Source organism: Topomyia yanbarensis, chromosome 3 (genome assembly GCF_030247195.1).
Source record: "Topomyia yanbarensis strain Yona2022 chromosome 3, ASM3024719v1, whole genome shotgun sequence".
Classification (NCBI taxonomy): domain Eukaryota; kingdom Metazoa; phylum Arthropoda; class Insecta; order Diptera; family Culicidae; genus Topomyia; species Topomyia yanbarensis.
The window spans coordinates 314,731,252-314,755,321 of NC_080672.1; the positions used below are offsets into that span (position 1 = coordinate 314,731,252).

General features: G+C 39.9%; 1 protein-coding gene across 1 annotated transcript in view; it reads left to right on the plus strand.

The window, feature by feature from the left end:
* Positions 1 to 13,570: 13,570 nt before the first annotated feature.
* LOC131693672 (uncharacterized) overlaps positions 13,571 to 24,070 on the plus strand; it is a 123,538-nt gene continuing 113,038 nt past the window's right edge. Inside the window, exon 1 of the mRNA XM_058981711.1 lies at positions 13,571 to 14,564. Within this exon, the coding sequence (XP_058837694.1) occupies positions 13,844 to 14,564 (721 nt within the window). The 5' untranslated portion in view covers positions 13,571 to 13,843. The remainder of the gene's footprint in view (positions 14,565 to 24,070) is intronic.

Genomic DNA, 24,070 nt, shown 5'->3' on the forward strand with positions numbered 1-24,070 from the left:
CGCCACAAGCAGCGCGCGAAATTCGAGAAATGTGTTGACTTGCTGCCCATATCTCACCAGCGGGATCGCGCGTATGTTTCTTTGTACGTCTATTAACTGGAACCCCCTTGCCTGTCCGGGCGGGGGAATTAATGTCTTTTCTGGAACAATTTCTGTCCGGACATGTCCACCCCGACATCACACCAAGAGCTGTTTCGAAAAACCAGCCCAGTTGACTTGGTGACCCGGTGGCCGCACGCAGGTGAAACCACAAAACCCAATCCGAATCCGATCCGTGAATATCGTTGACCTCCGGGGCGCTACCAAGAACTGGTCAAATTGAGCAATTAGCATTAATAAATCACACCAAACGAACAACGAATCTGGCATGATTTATTGAACCGATGGGGACGGACTGATATTTTCTGATTCCGCAGAAACCAGTTATTTTGGAGCAGACAGCAGTGGGAAGCCGGTCCAAATCGAACGTCTTAATTACTATGCAGCGGATTTATTTTCATCTACCCGGAACGGTGGGACCATGCTACCGAGGATTTTGGTCCGAACTGCATCCATCAGTGCCGCCGGGGTTCGTCGCTGTTGGAACGCTACAGATCTTTTAAGTTGCTGAAGGAAGTCGAATTTGGAAGCAGACAATACATATAATTGGACCCAATGATATGTCTGAGATGTGATTTCGTTATCAGTTACTGCGGATCTTCTGACTGTCTGTTTTAAAATATGTAGACTTGTTTCTTTGGTTCCAGTCCGACTGGATGGACTGGATGAGGGATTTCAGTGCAGTAAGCAATCAATCACCGGAAAGTCGTATTTGGAAGAGAAATGAAAAGAATTTGTCTCACTAATCCTAGAAAAATCAGGTCAAACGATCGTTTAAGTTATGAATAATAATAATAGTGAAATCTAAAAATCGATGTCTTACAAAAGGGATAATGCAAAATCTTTCATGTTACAATTCATAAACGAGCTCTGTAGCCGGACATTTCCGCGCAATTATGTTTAACGGCTAGTAGGAAGCACCGCCTTAGCTAATTACCTCACCTTTTACTACCACAATGCTCAGGTTTCTGATATTGACAACCATAAATCTATACGACTTCAATTGATAGTAGATTAAACAGCAGTTAAAAAAAATACCAACACCTCAGGGATTAATTACTCCAATTAAAGCCGTAGCTGCGCCCTGATATTTATTGCCATGCGCGCGGATTGCCCGATCTCAAATGAAAATGTTCCAAACCATTATTCGATAATTTATCAACGGAAAGGAGGAAAACATACGTTAGGGCAATTTGCTATTTTTAATTCATGGCGACCGTGATAAATCGGACTTCAGGGCTGGAAGCCGCTGCTCCGAACGTATCGAGCTTGAGACCACCATTGGAGCTCGCCAGCCACAGCAGTGCCGTAGCCGGGGCGAATTAATTAATTGACTACTGCTTCTTAAGCTTCTCGTGGAATCTTGTCCCGAGTGGGGCCCATTCGGCGGTCCATTCCTGCCAGACGCGCGAAATGACAAATGCAAATACTTGTAAGCAGATAAATTACTCCCGTTGAAAAGTGAGTCCCGCTGGTTCAAGAAAGCACCGTTCAATTTGCAGTCAAAAAAGTACCGATTACCTAAATCTTTTATTTTTTTTACTGTAGGTACCCAAGCAACGACGACGACGACGTAATCTTTTGAACCATAACCGTATTGCCATGTGAGCCGATTGCAGGCTCTCGATTATGGTTCGGATCGATCGGATCGCCCATCTCCTGGTGCCCGGTTTAGTGTGCAGCTGAACATCTAACGCACTCACGCTAAAGTACTTTACAATGTTGATGATTGGAAAACAGTTCAGAGGATTGTTATCGGGTTGTGAAATTTATTGCCGGCAATAAAAGTGTAAGATAACTAGTTTGATACGCAGCCTTCATAGGTACACGTTACAAAAACCGTCTTTTCACGATATTCTGGTCGGAAGTGAGATAATAAAGCGCTGATTCGACGTTGCTGAAGTTTACTCCGCGGGTTTTGGAAGGAGGAATGAATAGATTTGAAAGTGCGGATTCATTAGTCTAGCAAAGAAAGGATTTTAAACGGTTTCCATTCCGATGAAAACATAGGGTCATCTGATTCGGGGAGGATTGAGAAAGTACACATGTGCAAAAGGAGTTATGCAAAAGATTTTCAACATTGTTATGCTTTTCTTCATCCCCAAAATAGGTAGGAAATCTGTTTTCACACTTGTAATCTGACTGTCTTGCGTTGCTCTCAACCGAAATTCAAATGGCCTATGCTAGCAAAGAGCAGATGGCATCAGTTTTCCTAGATATAAAGGGGGCTTTTGATTCAGTTTCTGTCAAAATTCTTTCTGAGAAGCTGCACCAGCATGGTCTTTCACCGACTCTAAACAACTTTTTTTCTAAACTTGCTATCTGAAAAACATATGCATTTTTCGCATGGTGATTTATCGACATCACGAATTAGCTACATGGGTCTTCCCCAGGGCTCATGTCTAAGCCACCTTCTCTATAATTTTTACGCGAATGACATTGACGAATGTCTTCTCAATTCCTTCACGCTAAGGCAGCTTGCAGATGACGGTGTGGTCCCTATTACAGGACCCAAAGCCGCCGATCTGCAAGGACCATTGCAAGATACCTTGGACAATTTGTCTGCTTGGGCCCTCCAGCTGGGTATCGAGTTCTCCACGGAGAAAACTGAGCTAGTCATATTTTCAAGGAAGCAAGAACCAGCGCAACTACAACTTCAATTAATGGGTCAAACTATTGCTCAGGTTTCAACTTTCAAATATCTCGGGGTCTGGTTCGACTCTAAAGGAACCTGGGGATGTCACATTTGGTATCTGAAACAGAAGTGCCAACAAAGGATCAACTTTCTCCGTACAATAACCGGAACATGGTCAGGGTGCCCACTCAGGAGACCTGATCATGCTGTACCAAACAACGATATTGTCGGTGATGGAGTACGGGAGTTTCTGTTTCTGCTCCGCTGCAAAAATACATTTCATCAAACTACAGCGAATCCAATATTGTTGTTTGCGTGTTGCTTTGGGTTGCATGCACTCGACACATAAGTTGAGTTTAGAAGTGCTGGCGGGCGTTCTTCTGCTGAAAAATCGATTTTGGGACCTGTCATATCGATTGCTCATCCGATGCGATATCTTGAACCCGTAAGTAATTGCAAATTTCGAAAGGCTTGTTGAGCTCAATTCTCAAACCCGTTTTATGTCCTTGTACTTCGATTACATGGCACAAAATATCAATCCTTCTTCATACTATCCCAACCGTGTCAATCTCCTTCATGCTTCTGATTCAACTGTATTCTTCGACACATCCATGAAAGACGAGATTCATGGAATCCCGGATCACATACGTCCGCAAGTGATCCCAAGCATCTTTCATATCAAATTTCGAGAAGTCGACTACAACAAGATGTTTTACACCGACGGGTCAAGCCTCGACGGCTCCACTGGCTTCGGTATATTCAATCAAAACCTCATCGCCTTATTTAAACTCAATGATCTTGCTTCAGTTTACGTCACAGAACTTGCTGCTATTCAGTATACCCTTGGGATCATTTATACTTTGCCCACCGATCTTTACTTTATTGTCTCGGATAGCCTCAGCTCAATCGAGGCTCTCCGTTCAATGAAACCTAGAAAGCACATTCCATATTTTCTGGGGAAAATCTGGGAGCGCCTGCGCGTTTTGTCTGTAAGATCGTACAAGATTATCTTAGTTTGGGTTCCCTCGCATTGCCCCATTTCAGGTAATAAAGAGGCGAACTTTTTAGCTAAGGCTGGCGCTTTACAAGGTGACATATATGAAAGACCAATTAGCTTCAGCGAATTTTTCAGTATTACTCATCAGAGAACTCTCGAAAGTTGGCAAACTTCATGGAGCAATGGTGAACTGGGAAGATGGCTACATTCGATAATCCTTAATGTATCAACGAAACCTTGGGATGGATGTGGGTCGGGATTTCATTCGCGTGATGTCTCGGCTCATGTCGAATCACTACATGCTGGACGCTCATCTCCGGCCTATTGGGCTCGCGGATAGCGGTATCTGCGCATGTGGCAACGGTTATCACGAGATCGAACATATTGTCTGGGCATGCGCCGAGTACTGTTCTGCCAGACTATTCGATTCCCTTCGGACCCGAGGAAGATCACCCGATGTACTAGCAAGCCGCGATCTCCTCTACATATCCCTTATATACACGTTTCTAAAAACCATCAACATCCAAACTATCTTTTCTCTTATCATTCCCAGAAGTGCCCTCTTCTGCCTACCGTACCCCAACGATGATCTGATGCGACTCCAAGACGAGACAAAACATCTGTCGAATGACCCAACAACCCGAGACGTACAGTACAACATCACTCGCGCAACGCGGTGTGTTGCCGATCCGTATCTTAGCTATACTACGAAATCGTCGGGAGGAACCTCTGCCGGCTCGAGGAAGATCGCCTGGCGCGGCGTCCCAATACATGATGCATCCGTCCGAATCTGTAATCCTGGCCGTTGATTCCCGATGCCGAAAACTGAAAGTTTATATTTCTAATCCCCCCCCCCCCCTGTCAGCCTTGTCCACCCTCTCTCCCATGTCTCTGATACACAGATGTAGGACTTCACCCCCCCCCCCCCCCTTCTCCCCCTTGTATATCATCGCAAAACGTATGTGCCCCCTATCTTCTAGTTTTAGTTGATCAATATTTAATCTCGTTAAGAAATGCCCAACAGTACCATTACTTTAAAATAGCCTTAATTAATCCCCCCTAATCTTAATAAAATTGAACCACTCCCTCTAGTTATTTCTGGTTAATAAGCTTGTAAAATATTCCGCATAGTTAATAATTGCTCCAACAATCGCCCTTCTAAAAATCATAGAGTGCATTACTATACAAATAACACACAAAATAATCTTACGAATATTATATTATCCCCTCTTGTATATGTATAAGTTAGCTGTACAGTTTTTTTAGTTCCATTATATAAAACAAAATAATATTGAAATGTGTAACCCCCTAGTTTAAAAAATTCAAAATGTAAAACAATGAAAAATGGCACCTTTAAGCTAACGCAAACGTGCCTTATCAAATAAACGAATTGAAACAAAAAAATCTGGTTGGGCAGGATTCCTGTACCTGTGGTTTGAAAAGCGACATTTTGATTGCAACCGAGCACCTCAATATGGAAATTTATGAGAAAGTTTGCATGAAAAAACGTCTGCTACCTTTCATGAATGATACAATTATTCCACGCTATTTTGAGCGGATTTGAATATATACTGCTATTACGGAAAAAGGACATGTAGTGGTATAACGCCTATAAGGTTCTGGTGACGCCCAATCGAGGACTATTGGTCCATCGACAAGCGGAGCCTGAATAAGCCCAAAAACTACCCTCCCTACCCCCCAAAATGCTACGTCATTTATGCATGGCCCCTAAGAAGATATACTTATAATTACCTGATAACCACCTTTGTTGTAAGAGGGGTGGGTGTAGCGTAGTTGGTAAATCGATTGCCTTGTACGCAGCGCACCTGGGTTCGAGTCCCGACCCCGCACATAAGGTTAGAAATTTTTCATAAGATATTTTTCTAACCCAAAGAAGCGAATGACCATAAGGTTAAAACCTCTATAATCGAAATAAAAAAAAAACTGTTGTAGACAACATCTTTCTATCTCATTCCATAAAACGGTTGATAACAGCGCCGGCCCAGCGACTGAGATCCGAACTTATATGAAATGAGCAAATAAAGCTTTAGATGTCACGCAACAACTTTGCCAAAGACACCACAATTCTTAAACGAAAGATATGGAAAGGACGTATGAATTGTGGGTTACCCCTTTTAGACGCTAGGTACCCCCGGGGTTACCCCCTCGAACGACGAAAATGCTCGTGAATTGAAAGGTAGTTCATGAAATGATCTTATTTCTTCTAGACAATATGGGTCAATGAACTACTAATACAATCGTGTATTTTAACAATAAAAACAATGTTAATTTGGAAATTCAGAAGTTTTTTCCATTTCCTGTAAAAATGCAAAATGTGAGTTTCCCCTTTTGGACGCCAGCCGTTCAATTACAGTTTATACTTTTTTGAGAGGAAATATTCTTAACATCTCGTATTCTGACAAAGACCGCAAAGGTTCTGTTCGATTTTTGAGATTTTTCCACGTTGAAAAAACTGCACAATATTTAGGGGGGCTATGCCCAAGACGGTAAGACCCAAGACCTCAACTTTAAAAAAAACCTCTAAAATAACCAAAGAAACAACAAACAGTGGACAAAATCCCTGCGTGTGCTCTATGATCAGGTGCTGAAGAAGCTACTGGATTGTGTCTTGAACGACGCACATGGTTCGAAAGTTGAATTCAATTATGTGTTCGCGAAAAAGGATCCTTGTTTGCCAAGATATCTGTTGCTGTAGCAAGAAAACTAGCAGAAAAAAAAGTGAATCCACCAAATCATTCTTAGTTTCGTCCAAATAGACGATCAATGGACGAAAATGAAAATTAAAGCAGCTGTCAGCAGCGTCGTATTGGTCGGATTAAGAATTAATGTAATCGGATAGTCAAGACCGTTACTTAAGAAGGCGTGTGCCAGCTGATAAGCGGTATCAACATCAATGCTATATCTCATATTGTTTTTCGATAGCAAAATAGGAAAGACCCTATACAATAACTAACATTTAATAACAGCAATAAAATAAACAATCGGAAAATATGAATAAAATGAACAAATGTAAAATAAAAATAAATAAAAACAAATTGAATGAATTCATAAAATAGATTAATTGAATAAAACTACTATAGTTGAATATTTCATAAATTTGATAAAGAAAAATAAAACTGATAAAAGTTTACAATATAAAATTACTAATCCACACTCTACTTTTGCCCGAGTTAGATCTACATTTGAGCAAAGTGAACGACAAATAGCCGCATCTCGTTCCAGTGTGTATTGTCTCAAGAACAACGAAAATATTGACTGTATTCTTGCAGTCATGATTAAAGCTGATGAAACCCGTCCCTATATCGCGGTCGTTCGCCTTCAATGTTGCGCTATACGACCGAGTCCTCGCGAGCTGGAATATTTTCTGATGGTAAAAGAAGAGCTTAGGATAACGGAAATCAGCGGTGAGAGGGAAACAGATAAGAAAATAAACAAATGGAATAGTGGGGATCCGCAAAAAAATTTGTTCTTCTGGTTGGGATTCGAACCTAGCACACATATGCATAGCTACTTCGTGGGTTTTAACCCTTTATAAGGCCCAGAGTTTGGGGCAATTGATTAATGTTATATTAATAGAAACACGATTCTCTCACTTAGTTTAGAATATATTTAGTAATATAAATTGTTTTGAAAATATACTAGCTACCACCCGTTAGAAAACGTCAGTCTTCGTAAAATTTGATGTATTTCCAATGAGATTGGTGCAAATCTAAAGACAAATCGAGCTGGATCAGAAATTCAGAAAGAAATTAAGGGTGGTTACTAGTTATTACCTGATTGACAGTAAATAACTCATGAATTCTGAGGATAAGTTGATAAACACTGATTACAGACGTTCATTTATTCATTTTATTTTTTTTTTATTTGCAATTTTTACTACTCTTTAACCAAATTTTCGGATTTAAAATAGTTGTTTTTACAATCACCAACTTATAGAGTCTATAATATTTTTTTTTCAAAATCGAGCTAATTTTATTGCCCAAAAGGAATTCGCCGTATTTTTATTAAAAAACTCTTCGCCAATCTGACATTTTTTACTGTATCTCAATAAAAATAAGAAGAAGAGTTGCCAGACTTCTAACAAGTAGATTCCATAAGATAGGAACAATTCCTGCGTTATGAACGAAACGAAAAGGTGGAAATATAGTTACCACAGCCTTATAAAGGGTTAGTCTCTGCTATCACTTGTTCATTTTTCCTTCTGTTTCTCTGTTATTACAACTTTAGTAAAAGTGAAATCGATGTTTAACGTCAAAATCAAAACTACAAGGGACAGACCAATTAAGTTGTACGAACTGTAAATATAGAAAAAAAATATTTTGATTATAATATTAATTAATTTTAAAATATATTTGATTTTGTAATAAAAATCGAAATGTTGTGCATTTACTATCTAGACGTACACGATTACTTAACTCCAATGAAACAGACACGGAGTTAAGGTCTTTGCATACATACATTTTTTTATTTATTTATTAACAGATTAAGGCCGAAGTGGCCTGTGCCGTATACAAAAAATTCCTCTATTCCACTCGGTCCATGGCCGCGCGTCGCCAGCCACGCAGTCTGTGAAGGGTCCGCAAATCGTCTTCCACCTGATCGATCCATCGTGCACGCTGCGCGCCACGTCTTCTTGTACCGGTCGGATTGCAATTGAGAACCGTTTTCACCGGGCTATTGTCCGACATTCTGGCTACGTGCCCGGCCCACCGTAGTCGTCCGATTTTCGCGGTATGACAGATGGGCGGCTCCCCCAACAGCTGATGCAACTCATGGTTCATTCGCCGTCTCCATGTGCCGTCTTCCATCTGCACTCCACCGTAGATAGTACGCAGCACTTTCCGTTCGAAGACACCAAGTGCACGTTGGTCCTCCACGAGCATGGTCCAGGTCTCGTGCCCGTAGAGAACTACCGGTCTAATCAGCGTCTTGTAGATGGTCAACTTCGTACGACGGCGAACTCTGTTCGACCGAAGTGTCTTGCGGAGGCCAAAGTAAGCACGATTTCCTGCCACGATGCGTCTACGAATCTCTCTGCTGGTATCATTGTCGGCGGTCACCAGTGAGCCCAAGTACACGAACTCTTCAACCACCTCGATTTCGTCGCCACCGATGCAAACTCGAAGCGGGCGGTTCTCATTCTCTTCTCGTGAACCTCTTCCTATCATGTACTTTGTCTTCGACGTGTTGATGGCAAGTCCGACGCGCTTGGCTTCTCTTTTCAGTCTGATGTAGGCTTCCTCCATCTTCTCAAAGTTTCGTGCAATAATATCAACGTCATCGGCGAAGCCAAGTAGCTGAACGGACTTTGTGAAAATCGTACCACTCGTGTCGATCTCTGCTCTTCTTATTACACCTTCCAGCGCGATGTTGAATAACAGAAACGAGAAACCATCACCTTGCCGTAACCCTCTGCGTGATTCGAAGGGACTCGAGAGCGTCCCTGAGACACGTACTACGCACATCACCCGATCCATCGTCGCCTTCACTAATCGCGTCAGTTTGTCCGGGGATCCGTACTCGTGCATAATCTGCCATAGCTGATCTCGATCGATAGTGTCGTATGAGGCTTTGAAGTCGATGAACAAATGATGTGTGGGCACATTGTACTCGCGGCATTTCTGCAGTACTTGACGAAGAGCGAACACCTGGTCCGTGGTAGATCGTTCGCTCATGAAACCCGCCTGGTACTGCCCCACGAACTCTCTTGCAATTGGTGATAGTCGACGGCATAGTATTTGGGAGAGTACCTTGTAGGCGGCGTTCAGCAGGGTGATTGCCCGGTAATTACAGCAATCCAGCTTGTCGCCCTTTTTGTAGATAGGACACACGACACCTTCCATCCACTCCTCCGGTAAAATCTCCTCCTCCCAAATCTTGGTAATCACCCAGTGTAGCGCTTTAGCCAGTGGCTCGCCACCGTGTTTTAGTAGCTCGCTTGGTATTTGGTCAACCCCAGCGGCTTTATTATTTTTGAGCCGGCTAATCTCCTCCTGGATTTCTTGGAGATCCGGAGCCGGTAGTGTAATGTCTTCCGTGCGTGCTCCCAGGTGCGTTACCGTGCCATCCTCGTCTTCTGCTGCATCACCGTTCAGGTGTTCTTCGTAGTGCTGCCGCCACCTCTGGATCACCTCACACTGGTCCGTGAGAAGATTCCCGTTTGTATCTCTGCACATGTCGGCCTGTGGTACGTGGCCGTGCATACATACATACCTAGATCGAATAAGAATGTGTGCGTACTAGGGCACTGCAATTTTTTTTTTTTAATTCTCAAAGGCCCCCCCCCCCTCTCATATTGTGACAAATGTAAAAGTAAGCTCAGATGCCAAATTTCACATCATTTGGACAATTTTAGACCCCCGCCCACTTCGCTTGAATTTTTTTGAAATTGGTACTATGGGAAAATATGGAGGAAAAATTCATTAAATGCTATAACTTTTGAAGTAGCAATCAGAAAATTACAATTTATACCTCTTTTGAAGGAAAATAATCTTAGTATTTGAATGGAGATATTTTTGTTTCTAGGAAAATACGGGAAAGTGGGGTGATGGGTCATTTTGGACCCAAAATCCCATATTTTTAATGATTTTTCTGCTCCGTGTTGCAAATCATACATATTTTGTAGTTTTTCTAATGTGAAAAAATTTCAAAAATCGAACGGAACCCTTTTGACCTTTGTCCGAATACGAGAAGTAGGGGTTATAGGGCTTTTTGTCATTCATATTAAATTTTATCATTTTTTTGCATATATCTCTATTATTCTTCAATCAATTTTCATAAACTGTAACTTGTTGAACGTGTAAAATTCTGAGAAATAAAACAAAAATAAAAACGTTAGAGGTAAAATTCAGAAACATCAAACTTTTTGATATTTACTCTACTAATCTCATTTTTTTTATTATTTGTCCTAATTCTTCAACTTCCCCTATTTTTTCAGAAATGAAATTTTTCTCATGTGATCCCTAAGCATACTTTACACTAAAAGTAGTAAATTGAATAAGAATTTTGTTGTTAAATGGAGTTAATATGTGCGATTTTATGATAAAAATGCGAAATCGACACTCTATGTCAGATAATTTGATGTTCCTGAATTTTACTGGTAACGAATCTATTTTTAATATGAATGACAAAAGGCCATTTAACCCCAACTTCTCGTATTCGGACAAAGGTCAAAAAGGCTCCGATCAATTTTTGAGATTTTTTCACATTATAAAAACTACAAAATATGTATGATTTACATCACGGAGCAGAAAAATCATTGAAAATAGAGGAATTTGGGGCCAAAATGACCCAGTACCCCACTTTCCCGTATATTTCTAGAAGCGGAAATAACTCCATTCAAATACCAAGATTATTTCCTTTAAAAAAAGGTATAAATTGTAATTTTCTGATTGCTACCTCAAAAGTTATAGCATTTAATGTATTTTTTCTCCATATTTTCCCATAGTACCAATTTGAAAAAATTTCAAGCAAAGTGGGCGAGGGTCTAAAATTGTCCAAATGATGTGAAGTTTGGCATCTGAGCTTACTTTGACATTTGTCACAATAAATAATGCCTTCGAGAAATAAAAAAAAAAAATTTTTGCAATGCCCTAGTGCATACAAAAAGTTTTAACCCAACTTAAGACACCATATAATTTCACCTCAACCGTCGCTCTGACACAACCATACATTGATTAGACTATATGAAATGGATAAAAAAATATTTGGCAAATAGCACACACCGTTTTCAACTATATTTTCAAATTGGAAGGGTTACGATAAAAATCGAGCTAACTAGCACTCAACATTCAATAACTATAACTTTCGAAAATTCGTATTTCGTAAATAAAGCAATTCTTTCCCACACGCAGCAAGTGGGAGTAAATCCTGTAGCTTGGATACAGGTGCAAATTTCGTGATTTCAAAAGCTGAAAACACTGGTCTGAGAGGAGAACATCACATTTGAGAATATTCACCTCCAATTAGCAGACTAACACGGAGTGCCGTTTTCAATACATACACACGGTTGCGGTATAACAAGTTTATAATTGCTGCAAACCCATAGTACCAATTTCAAAAATTTCAAGCGAAGTGGGCGGGAGTCTAGAATTGTCCAAATGATGTGAAATTTGGCATCTGAGCTTGCTTTGATATTTGCCACAATATGAGAGGGGGTGGGGGGCCATTGAGAATTTAAAAAAAAATGCAATGCCCTAGCCATAACTCTTTACAAAGCATTCACAGCTATTTGGCCTCTTCATAAAAGTTGCGTGTTTTGAAATGATAAAAAATGCTTTTGAACATTGTTAACGCGAAAAATTAGAAACAAAAAAGTTATAAGTAAAAATAAGAATTTAAGGAGCTCTTCTTGGAGTCTGATAACTCGACTCTAATGAGTGACAGAGACAATATGTCTTACGCAAAATTTGTTCAAAAGTTAAATTTTCTATAGCCTAGCATTATCATTTTTTGTAATCACAAACATTGTAGAGTATGTAAAGTTGCTTATATGGACTGTTTTATTTATGTATAGAGCAATACACGACTCGCAATACAAAAAACTAGACTAGCCAACGAACGTTTTTCGAGTAGGCAGTAAGCAGACCCGGTAAAAATCACCAGTTGCAACTCTGAAAGGACATAGGTTTTTGTCCCGTCCCGTCGTTTGAAATCCACAGTATTTACTTATGCAGTCAATGCCGTTCATATCAAACTCGAATCAGCGACCACACCGTCGATCTCGACTTTGTGAGCGAGCACATAGATACGATTCTTGATGATAATAATCTTGTCTCCAGCAATGTAATTTGCTTGCTTTAGCCCAGGGCTCCCAGTACCGATCTTTTTGGCGAGAGCCATTTCCGCGGAAGTGACATACCGGCAAAAAACATTCTGAAAAATCATGGTCTCCGGCCTACAAAAACTTTTGAGTGACAAGCGTAGACTGAAGAATCGAAGACAAATAACAAAAATTTCACCAACACAATTTGTGTTTACTTATACTACGCCATTCTACTAAAAGACTAATTGATTCCAGTTATTACTGAATTGGTTATTGAAAAACAACAATACACAAAAGTGTTTTATACCTCTCGCACAATAAAAAAAATCAAACAGAACCACTAACAGTAAAAATCTTTAAAGCATCTTCATTTAACTGTTTAACCTTGAGGAGGAAAACGCACACTAGCGTCCTAATTACTTCACGCGTGTACACGATCCTCTAAGGAATGCACGTTTGAACGCAGCGAGCGTTACACCACATCTGAAGTTATTTTGCCATTGTTCTGCTTGAAGCGAAATCTGGATTTTTCGTTCATAGCTGTTAATTGCTTGTCATCTCGGCAAATAACATACAGCACATAACCAAGTATGACAACGTTGAAGTCCGTATTCTCGATGATACAACAGAGGTTCTACTACACGATCTGGCACCACGTATCTTTAGTGGCCTTATTAAACACCACATGTGAAAATGTATGCGCAGTAAATACCGTAAGGGAAGATAATTATATGAACTTCTTCCTAGGCGGTCTCATGCAGAGAATTAAACCAATCCCTTCCTACATGATCGTTCAAGCCTAATAAAATAATAAGTGATAATTCATAAGCATTATATAACAAATTTGAGGTCATCGTCAACATTTGAATCGCATTGAAAATTATCTTCAAGAAATTTCAAAAAGGCAAATGGTTATTTTAAACAGAAAGAAATGTTAAAAAAATTTAAAAAATATATTCGTGGCAAAGTTTGATTTTTTTTAATCATTAATAGTTTTATGATCTCGAACTTCATCCCACCAATACTAATCACACCTTTACCATCTCAATTCCAGAATCACTGCTGGCACAGCGGTTGGCCTCTAGCGGTTGCCGGAGCCCTGGTGCTCCACCTCGGTGCACTTGATGAGTCGCTGGTACGCGTCCAGGATCTCTACCTCTGTGTTCGTCCGGAGCCGGAAACAAGTCAACCTCGGCTCTATGCAGTTTGGCGTGGTGGACCAGCCGCAAGTGAACAGGCCCATCCACCATCATCAGTCCAGTCCTCCCCGGTCGTCTATCGTCAATTGGATCCAGTCAAAGATCCAATTACACCTCTAGCTGTGGAAATGCTAGCTGAAGATTTGCCCGCACTGCTGCAAAATTTACTGGTCGGAATCGAACGAGCCATCTGCCGGGTACCGCTGGAGGAGTTATCCTTTCCTACTGGAGAGTACGGTACAGCCTCGGTCGCAGAAGAGGCCGATGATCGACAGAACAATAATGGTACCGTGGTGAAGGAGCCGTCCGATCGGCAGGACAAGTACATTTTGAATCCCGGCACACCGAAAATTGGACTCAAACGCCGAGAGCTCATCACAAAGAACAAACTGGTCAATAACAAATACGCCATCAAGCGGATCACAATCCCTGCCCCAACATCACCGTTGTCCACTGGTTACAATAACAACAACACCGCGCCACTGACCAACTCGAGCACCAGTGGTAATGTCAGCACTCATAACAACACCAACGGCAATGGTTTTATAGCTCGCAATGAAACGGTCCAAAAAAGTGAAAATACTCAGCGAATCATCGGTAATCAGTGTAATTACGTATCTGAAATAGTAACCGAAGGTACCGGGAACGGAATACAACTGTGCGATCCGGGTGGTACTACTGGGTCCAGTCTGGGTAAACTTGTGGGCGGCGGAGGAAGCGATAATCACCAATCAGCCTCATCTGAACCAGCCAGCATCAACTCGATGCCATTATTCTGCCTCGGCGGATCGTTTCCTCATATCGACAGTGATGAGGAGAGCGGTGACGAAATGAAGAAATGCGAAACAGGTGAGTGAAGAATGATGGCCCTGGGAGATCTTTTCTTTCCATTATTGAACTGTTTTATTGCATCTGGGATCAGAAAAAGGTTCGAAATATTGGAACATTTACGATCGCTGTGATGTAATTGCGACCGACTGGCTAGTTGAATCATATTATCGTCTATCCTTGAGCAGGTTATCATGAAACCGAAACAATGTTGTGGGTAGCGCACGGAATTACGTGGCCCATTACGAAAATTAGGGTATGAGGTTGGCGGCTCTTGATTGGCAGTTATGGACTTTAAAAATTCATTATCTATAAGAAGTTGTCTGAAAAAGTTGATCATGTTCACATGCATAATACTCAAATCAAGTGGTTTGGAATAATTTCATAGACCATGAAAGGCGAGATAAGTTACTGTTGGCGTCTGAGCGATCGTGTTTAGCCGCAGGTACCGATATGACCCCGGATTTCGTGCACTCCTTGGCGAGAGATTTTGGCGCCAACCGACACTCAAAACACCGCTGGTTTGGTATGCAGATGTTCTGGTTAACAGTTCACACGATTGCTCCTAAAGGCAAATTCTTCGTGTGACCTAATCACGTTTGCGTAATTTACTTTGTGCGGTACGTGAATGCACTAACGGGATATTCTCCCCGTGACCATGCACAGATCGTACTCGCACATATATCTACTTCGAACAGCCACGCAACGATATGCCCGGTTATGAAACCTCGATAATTATCAACAATTCCTACCATTTCTTGACGAGCACGAATTCCTGAGCTCGGCAAACAGTCCAAGTTCAAAGTCGTTCATTCATCAACCTGCTTATACACGGTCTCGCAGGCCAAACGACTAAACGTCTACGACATACATGTGTGTGAGCGGTTGTGGCCACGCGGGTTTTTTTTCACCATGAGTAGGTCACTAGGGAAGAAAGAAGTGATTCATGGTTCATGCTGTGAGTTGTCTCTCGTTTGTAGGAACCACGACGGCGCACAGTGGCGGCTCTTCAAACAAAAGTCGGACAAAACCTCAAATGTTACCTAATTTGGCTGAAAATCACAATTTAAGCTAATTTTGAGGTGCTGAGCTCATTTTTGATGTCAAAAGTCGTAAAATATTAAATGCATTTTTCCATACAGTGTCATTGAACCTTTCTTATAACTATGATCCCGTTTTCATGATAGATTTTCCGTTACTGTTCACCAATGTCAACAATATCATAAAAAATGAAGAACACTACTTGAAAACCATTGTTGAACGTGTTGGTTTACTGTAGATTGTCTAACTATTTTACACAAAACACCATGCGTCTCCATATCATCAACAAAGCTTCAAAATCTGCTTAAAACTTTTTGCGCACCTAGGCGCAGAACGAGACCATGATATTCGAAAAGTAGAGGTAATTTCGCATAGAATGTGTACTATGTGACCGTTCCGAACTGATTCCGAAATTTGTACAGAATACATTAGTGAACAAAGTATTTTTGATCTGACCACCTTAAACATATTTAAACTAAAAAGTCATAGTTGCATTTGAAGTGAACAGAGCAATGGTGGTTTCGAAAATGAAAATCATTAAAAAATCCGGACTTTGGTACGTTTAAACTCGTGTTTAAAATCGTGTTCTTATCCAATGATCATAAAATTTTGAATATACATCATTCAATACATGGGAAATTTAGGAAAAATATAAAATATCAATATTTCGAAAATAAATTTTTGAGGTTTTGGCCAGCCTCCGGCCACTGTGCGGCGCTCGTAGACTATTCTACCGACGATAACTAATTAAGTTGAGCTTGAGTGGATAAATTTATCATTTTTGTGCCACTAGGTGCGACCCAGTTCTGTTAGATGTACCGCTAAGCTGACTGTCGATGAGGCAAGAACTATCATAATGATCGGCTGACTGTGAAAGAATCAACTCATCCGGTTACAAATCTGTAGAATCTCTTCTTGCGAGTAACGACATCCATCGTTCAGCTCCGTTGAATGCGAGAATAATTAATTTAATTTGTTGTGCTTCTAGAGTAATCACCAGGAAAGTGCCGCCAGCAGTTTATGGACACAATTGTTGAACTTGCTGCACCTTCCCACCACTAGAGAGTTCGCTGAAAGAAATTAATTAGTTTCAATTTCTGTACTTTACTGTATTTCTCCTTAGTGGAGAAAAAATTTAGCTAAACACTATTTTTTATCTACTAAGGAAAAATTTGTTGAAAAACCACATTTGCGCGTGACGGGCACAAAACCTATAACTAAATCACGCAAAACTAAGTGTTCTTAGAAACACAAATAGCGGTTTCATTTTTTTGAAGCAAGCGTAAATCTGGCGCTTGCTTAGTCCTGTCACTAAGTTAGTGTTGGATTCTGATGAGACTAAGTCAAAACACAAATTCCATAACTAGTTTACTCCGTACTAAATTTCTTTCAGGATTAAATGCTGAGTACGTTCTGTTATGTCTACGATATAATATTTTAAGGAAGCTCAACCATTTAACAAGCGCCACCGTGGAAGTAGATCTGTACTTTTCTGATCGCTGTGCGAAAACTATTTCACAAGACACAGTGGTCCAGAATAAAAATTTAGCAGAAATTTTTACTAAAATTAAACAACTTAGCCTTATGTAATATGCAAGGTCCTTCTTATGGTTTAAAACTAGGGTGGTTATAATTTCAGTAAGATCTAAAATTGAACATTTTAATGGTTCGAATTACAGCTAAGCTGTCTTTAATGAAGTTTTAGAACAACACATTTTAGACAAATTTTGCTGAAGACAGGTAAACTTTTTGTCATATTTTCCTTTGCACGAGAAACTTAGGGGAACTTTAGGCACAGACTAACAGACATAACACTCGAAAACAATTCTTCGTCCGTTTCAACGGTCATTTTAAATATATTTTTAATTGGGACTGTGGCCGGATTTGAGATTATTGCTCTACTGACATATGCGTAAGTGTAAGGGGGATAGACTACTAGTGAAAAATTGTTCCCGAGCCTAAGGTATAACTCTTTTGCAAATGAGTGGTTGGAGCCGTGTATAAAAGTTGGAGCTAGTGTTCTAGTAAAATTAGCGGATCGATATTTTTTAAAGGAATTTCCTCATCGTCTTATGTCTGTTAGTCTGTGCTTTAGGGTATTCCTTGAAAAACGGTTTTATTTATTAAACTTTGGTAGTCTTGACTGTACACTAAAGTAACTTTTGGATAACTTGAAGATTATTTTAAGGCGCAGAATTTGTTAATACACACCAGCTGCTAAACTATTTTTGTTTTAAAGTTATGAGAACTTTGATATAAAAAATAGAGCTTATTCAAATATCATTAACCCAAAACTAGGCCGTAATACCTTTACGGTAATATTAAAAAATGCTCTAATAACAGGACGTTTAATAATAAAACGATCCTAACAAAAAAAAATCCCAAGCGGCCATACCAATGCATTCAAATCCTTTCTGCGTCGCACTCATGCTTCATAAATTCTTATACAATAAATATATACGCGTTGGATTGTCTGTAAGTGTGCAGCATTTTGCTTGTCATATTGCGCATCAATAGGGAAGAGCCGCTGTCATTTGACGGATTGAGAAGAAGCAGAAAAATGTAAATATAAAAACGCATCATTTTTATGTAGTTTTTCATAAGCCAATTTTTTGTTTAAAATGTATGAAGTTTATCATTTTCAGCGTTAGGTACTCTTTGTACAAATACAACCTAAATCGATGCTTGAAATGAGAAACAATGTATTTGCGATTAAGTAAACCAGCTTCGAAAGCAGTTGTTTCTCAGCGTTTGTTGATTCACACTACTTTTTACATGAACTTTTCTAAATGAAAAGTATGTTCCTATATGCTCCACTCATAATTTCAAGAAAGTTCATTACGTAATATTCTGAAATTTTTAGAATAAAACATCACGTTGAAATAATCGCTATAATTAGGGATTAAAAACAGAAAAATCCAACATATTCCTCACAATTGCGCTCACTTTTCCTTCTACAGCTTTGTGCATATATCAAAAAGAGACAGATAACACATGAGAGCGAAGAGCGCATAACTACAACTGCCGGTGTTCCTCTGCATGAAACAAGTGCAGAATTTTTTTTTCAAACACGCACGAAATCTTTCTAATAAATTATAGTCGTATATTCTGATGGTACGAGGACTATACTGATGGCTTCGGACATCATAACTAGCTAGCGTTGGACATGATAAGACCACTTTTTAATTCATAACGATCAATTTCAATAATGTAAACAATGAGCAATTTCACAAAGAGATGTAGGAGTTTCTAGCTGCTAAGCGCTCAGTTCTTAATTCAAATTTGTAACACTATAAAAAAGCTTATACAGTAACCAACTACCACCCTGATGAAGTAAAAAGTAAGCATTATGCCAAAAACTTACCGAGAAAATCTATTTCAAAATCACCAGTCTGATGCATGCTGTCTGTTTACACTTTTCTGCTCTTTCTCTAAACTTTTTGAGGTGGCGCCACTATACACGGGAAAGCGAACACAATGTGTGAATAAACACGAGTTTCGATCGTCTCTACACGACACATTTCGTATTTGAAGATCGGCTCACACTCGGCTAGCTTCAAAGTACAGTCAGAAAAAATCGACTCGGAATAGTGGTGGGCAGTGATGCCACAAGTACAGATTTAACTACAAAGTGTACAGTTTTTTGAAGCATTTTTGGTACAGATTCTGCACGGTACATATTACAGATTTTTGTTAAAAAGTACAGATTGGTACAGATTTTTCTACATGGCAGCAAGGTTGAATAATTTAACCCTGCGATGCATCCCAGTATGTAAACGTACACGCAACCATAAGATAACCTACAGAATAAGTTCTTTTAACTTAAATTTAGGTACCTTTGAGCTGTGCGTCGCTTTCGCACTTATTAGTGTTGTCAAAAACAAAACGAGGGATTCGACTCAGTCGAGGTCTTCCGTGCAGTAAGGTACTTTTAAGTTGTTTGGGGTATACTAAAAATCAGGTAAATTCAACTTAAATTTAAGTAAATTAAACTCAAGGTTGAGTTATTATTTTTGCCGTGGTTAAATGGAAACTACCTTCAACACGGTTTACCTAATTTTACCTTCCTGCACGATACCACGAGATTGAGTCAAAAGTACTGAATTTTAGGTAGTTTTTCGGTGGCGTGTAGAGTTAGACAGCAGTGATGCCAAGAATCTGAAGTAAAGCTGGTACTGATTGAGCTTGAACTGAAGTTGACATTAGAATGCGATATGCGAGAAACCTGCTTCCAGCAAATACAAGGGAAGTTGTCTAAATGAAAGCCAAGCGAAACTTTTATGAGTGCATACGTTTACTCTGACCTGCTCCATTTGAATTCCTGCAAGTAGGTTTCTCGCATCCTATTGATATTACCAGCCCCATCTCAGCTTTTCGCCGCCATTCTGTTGACCACCTTTGGTTGCAAACAAAGTGGCAGTGAGAATTTGAGCTGGAACTGATATTCACATTACCCAGTCAAACGCATTTGGAATTCGAACTGGTGTCTTGCGGAATTCCAGCTCAACCGAATCAGAATGTCTGGTTTGATTTCCCCGAATGAAAAATATGTATAAGAAAAATGACTTTATTAAAACAACCTTGTTATTGTTTGGGTACAGAATCCGGTACAAATTTTCTATTGAAAAGATTTTTAAACTCCCGGTACAGATTTAATTGTGGCAACACTGGTGGTGGGGTACTTCTTTTTGTGTTTAATTGAAATTTCTTTTCTATCACGGACGTCAACAGCAAGGTAGCGGCTGCACAAAACATGAACAGTCCTTGGGGCGGCCATAGCGTAGTTGGTAAATCGATTGCCTTGTACGCCGCTCACCTGGATTCAAGTCCCAACCCCGCACACAGGGTTAGAGATTTTTCTAACCCGAAGAGGCGAATGACCTTAAGATTAAAGCCTCTGCAATCAAAATAAAAAACGAACAATCCTGCCCGTCATGTACGGGAAGCAAGACCTACGGTTTGGATCCACGTATCCGAATCGAGGATCCGGATCCAGACACTTGTCTAGATTTAAGCACCAAGTCAGGGCCTGATACAGGTCCGGATGTGGTAAGGGGAAAAGAGGATGGGTTAGATCCAGGTACTGGTCCGGATCCAGATACTGGTCCAGATACGGGTACTGGTTCGGATTCGAGAGCTGGTCCAGATTGGGAATTGGTGCGGATCCGAGTACTGATCCGGATCCGGGAGGTCCGGATTTGAGAACTGGTGCGGGAAACTGGGCCGGACCCGAAAACTGCCTAAATTGTTTTATCCAACCTACCCCAGTAAAAAATACGTTATTCCGACTGGTTTTTGCCAGGCAGGTTCCAGCCTGAATTCGGGAAGAAATTCGCCAGAATTCCGGTTAGCTTGACTCAATACTAATACTATCATAAAAAATCGACCGAAGGACTACATACGAACAGATCCGAGATTGACACATACTGAAAAAGCGTTTGGTTGTGTGATGCACATTAGACAGGCACAAAAATTTACTTTTTTTTGGAGCACCACTGGTAATTGGCTTCAGAAATCCCATTCCAAATACAAACTTGTTCAAATGCTTCTGATTTACTCACAAGAATTTTTAAGTTCGTATGTAAAAATATATAAAATTTTGGCAATGGAAACAACGAGTTCAGTAAAAAAAGCCAGCCTCATCTTATGTACCCTAAAATCCTCAGATGTATAGCTAAAGATGAAAGGATCAACATTGCAGAAAACTACAAATTGATCCGACTTCGTGGTGAAACGATATTCTAATATAATGTTATATGCTGCCTCTCTTTCTCGCACATACTTAGAATAGGACATTTGAAAAAAAATGTGATCTTCGAAGTTAAATAACTTTGTTCGGAAACCTCTAATCATTATGCAACTAAGTTTAACTAAGTTGTTCGCTATTTAAAAAGCTACTCTACCTGAAGTTTTGAGATATGCAGATTAACTGTGGGAGTTTTCATTGATTTTTTAATTTCCAATTTTCCATATATTTCACCATAGAAACTTTTCTTTTGAGTGAACTAGAGTAATAGGAAAAGGGCATATGGTTTGTGAAGCTAATTACCACTCGATTTAGCAGTGTTCCGAAAAAGTTCGAAAAAGTTGTAGGTCTAATGCACATTAGAGGTGTGCGCTGCGCCGAGCCGGCAAATTCAGGTAAAAATGGTAAGCGCGCCGGCGTTTTACCTGAAATCGGCGGTGCGGCGCACACTTCTAATGTACATAGGGTGTGGAGACTATTTTCGCCCTATTACCCCCCTATTATTATCGCCCTACCCATTTGAAGCCGTTAGTCAGAGCAGCGTCTGCCATCTTTGTTCAACGCATTGGCCCATATGGTAGTGCGAAAATAGGAGCATCCGATTCGAGTTTTCGTGGCGCTCAAACAGAAGTATTTCCCCATTCTCAGGACATTTTTGGCATTAAATTGGTTCTTGGGAACGAAGCAAGAATACTGATGCCAATTTATGTGCATGTCATCGACTGTAGACTGCGTAATTAATAGAATAGTGTGGCACCCTCCCTAATGGGGCGAAAATTAAGTCTTTACCCTACATGTAGAGCTACCGGAATTCGTCATTCTACCGTTTACTATTATGTGTTTAATACTACGTTCACACTACAGAGTTAAAACATGTTATAATAATTAGCAATAAGACAAATGTCTTCAAGATAGCGTTAAAACACTTTTTAACTCGTAGTGTAAACGTAGTATAATACTGCAATGCGTAATTGCGTGGTCTGTTTCCAAAAGGACAATATTTTTTATTCATTTCGTTTATTTGTTAGGCACAAACGCGTTAGCTTGACGGTGCCGAATTCTTTTGTTTTTACATTTCTTAAAATTAGGAGGTTACAATGTTGAAATTTTTTTTTTATAAAAGAGAAAAAAATTACAGCTATCTTAAGACTAGAAATAAGATTCTATATACAAGAGAGGGGGTAAAAGATTTTTTTTATGAAAAAATTTAAAACAAGGAATTCAATAGTAATAGTTTTTTACGTAATATTTTACAGTTATCTTAAAACTAACAATATAGTTTGGTACACAAAAGGAGGAACACATATTTATGAGAAATTTCACAGATGTTTTAAAACTAGGGATGCAATTCTATTTACAAGATGGGGTACAATAGTTTTAACAAAGAGTAAAAATTACAACTATCTTAAAACTATGAATACGGAATACAAATTTGATTTTTTTTTATCGGAGACTTATGCTTGGTCAAGATATTCAGAGGGGGGCTTATTTCCAAAATCGGTGTAGAAGCAGTTGTCTCAAGGACAGGGGAGAGAACGCGATGGTGACCGGGAGAGAAGAGCAAAACCTGCAACTTTCGGGCAAACGGGAGATCACCGAAACAAATTAGCGCCCCAGTCTAGTAGGTCGGATTGGCGGATGGTATTATTCGGACCCGCGGGGAATCCTTCAAAAGTCATCGGACCTTGAGTCGCTCTCGCTTCAGTTTCCGTAGTGGTAAGGGCGACGGCGGTTACATAGAGGCAGTCTGGAGCTGATCGGTTCCACAAGGCAGGAGGAAACTTCTGAAAACGAGAAATAAAAGAGAGGGGCTAAAGTGGGATATTTATCGTTTTTACGAAAGTATAAATAAGGGACGTATAGGGGAAATCACGATTTGCCAGCATATCTTGGGCCCGAAGGGAATCCTTTAACTGAGACCTGGCGTCCAAATACCCGGCGCATACCCATACACCGTGCTCGATGTCGTGATAGCCCTCGTCACAAGCGCACAGGCTACTCTCCGCAAGCCCAATACGCCGCAAACGCGCATCCAACGTATAGTGATTGGACATAAGTCGGGACATTACACGAATAAAATCCTGACCCACATCCTTCCCCCTGAACCAAGGCTTCGTTGACACCTTCGGGATAATGGAATGTAGCCATCGTCCAAGTTCACCATTTCTCCACGAGGTTTGCCAACTGTTGAGTGTCCTCTGACGACAAATACTAAAATATTAGTTGAAGCAGGTTGGTCCAAAAGGACAATATAATCTTACCCAAAAGTAATAGAAACGTACCCGTCGGATTTTTGGTGTATCTTCGATTAGGGCTCTCAACATTAAATACTGTCTCTGCTATAAGAAATATCATACTTTAAAGTATATATCTCTAAAAATGGCAATATTTTTTGCCAAATTACTTGTAAAATGAAAAGTAGAACACGTAGCGCTTTAGTGTGTTCAACACAGTTTTTTTTTTAAATTTGACTTTCTTCACTTTTTTACAAGATATTATGAAATTATCTCAAACCAGTATTAGGTAAATTTTCAGATTTTAATGAGTTGAGAACCACTATTTAAAATAATACAAAAATCTCATAAAACGTGAAATTTTATCGCGAGAACCAAACCTTTTCTTTTATATTGTCCGCCGTGGAACTATTTACAACAACCTACCAGGGATAAATTCATAAAAAAAACTTTTTAAGTATTCATTATTCACTAACATGTCCGTTGGATGATTTCCAGAGTTTTTG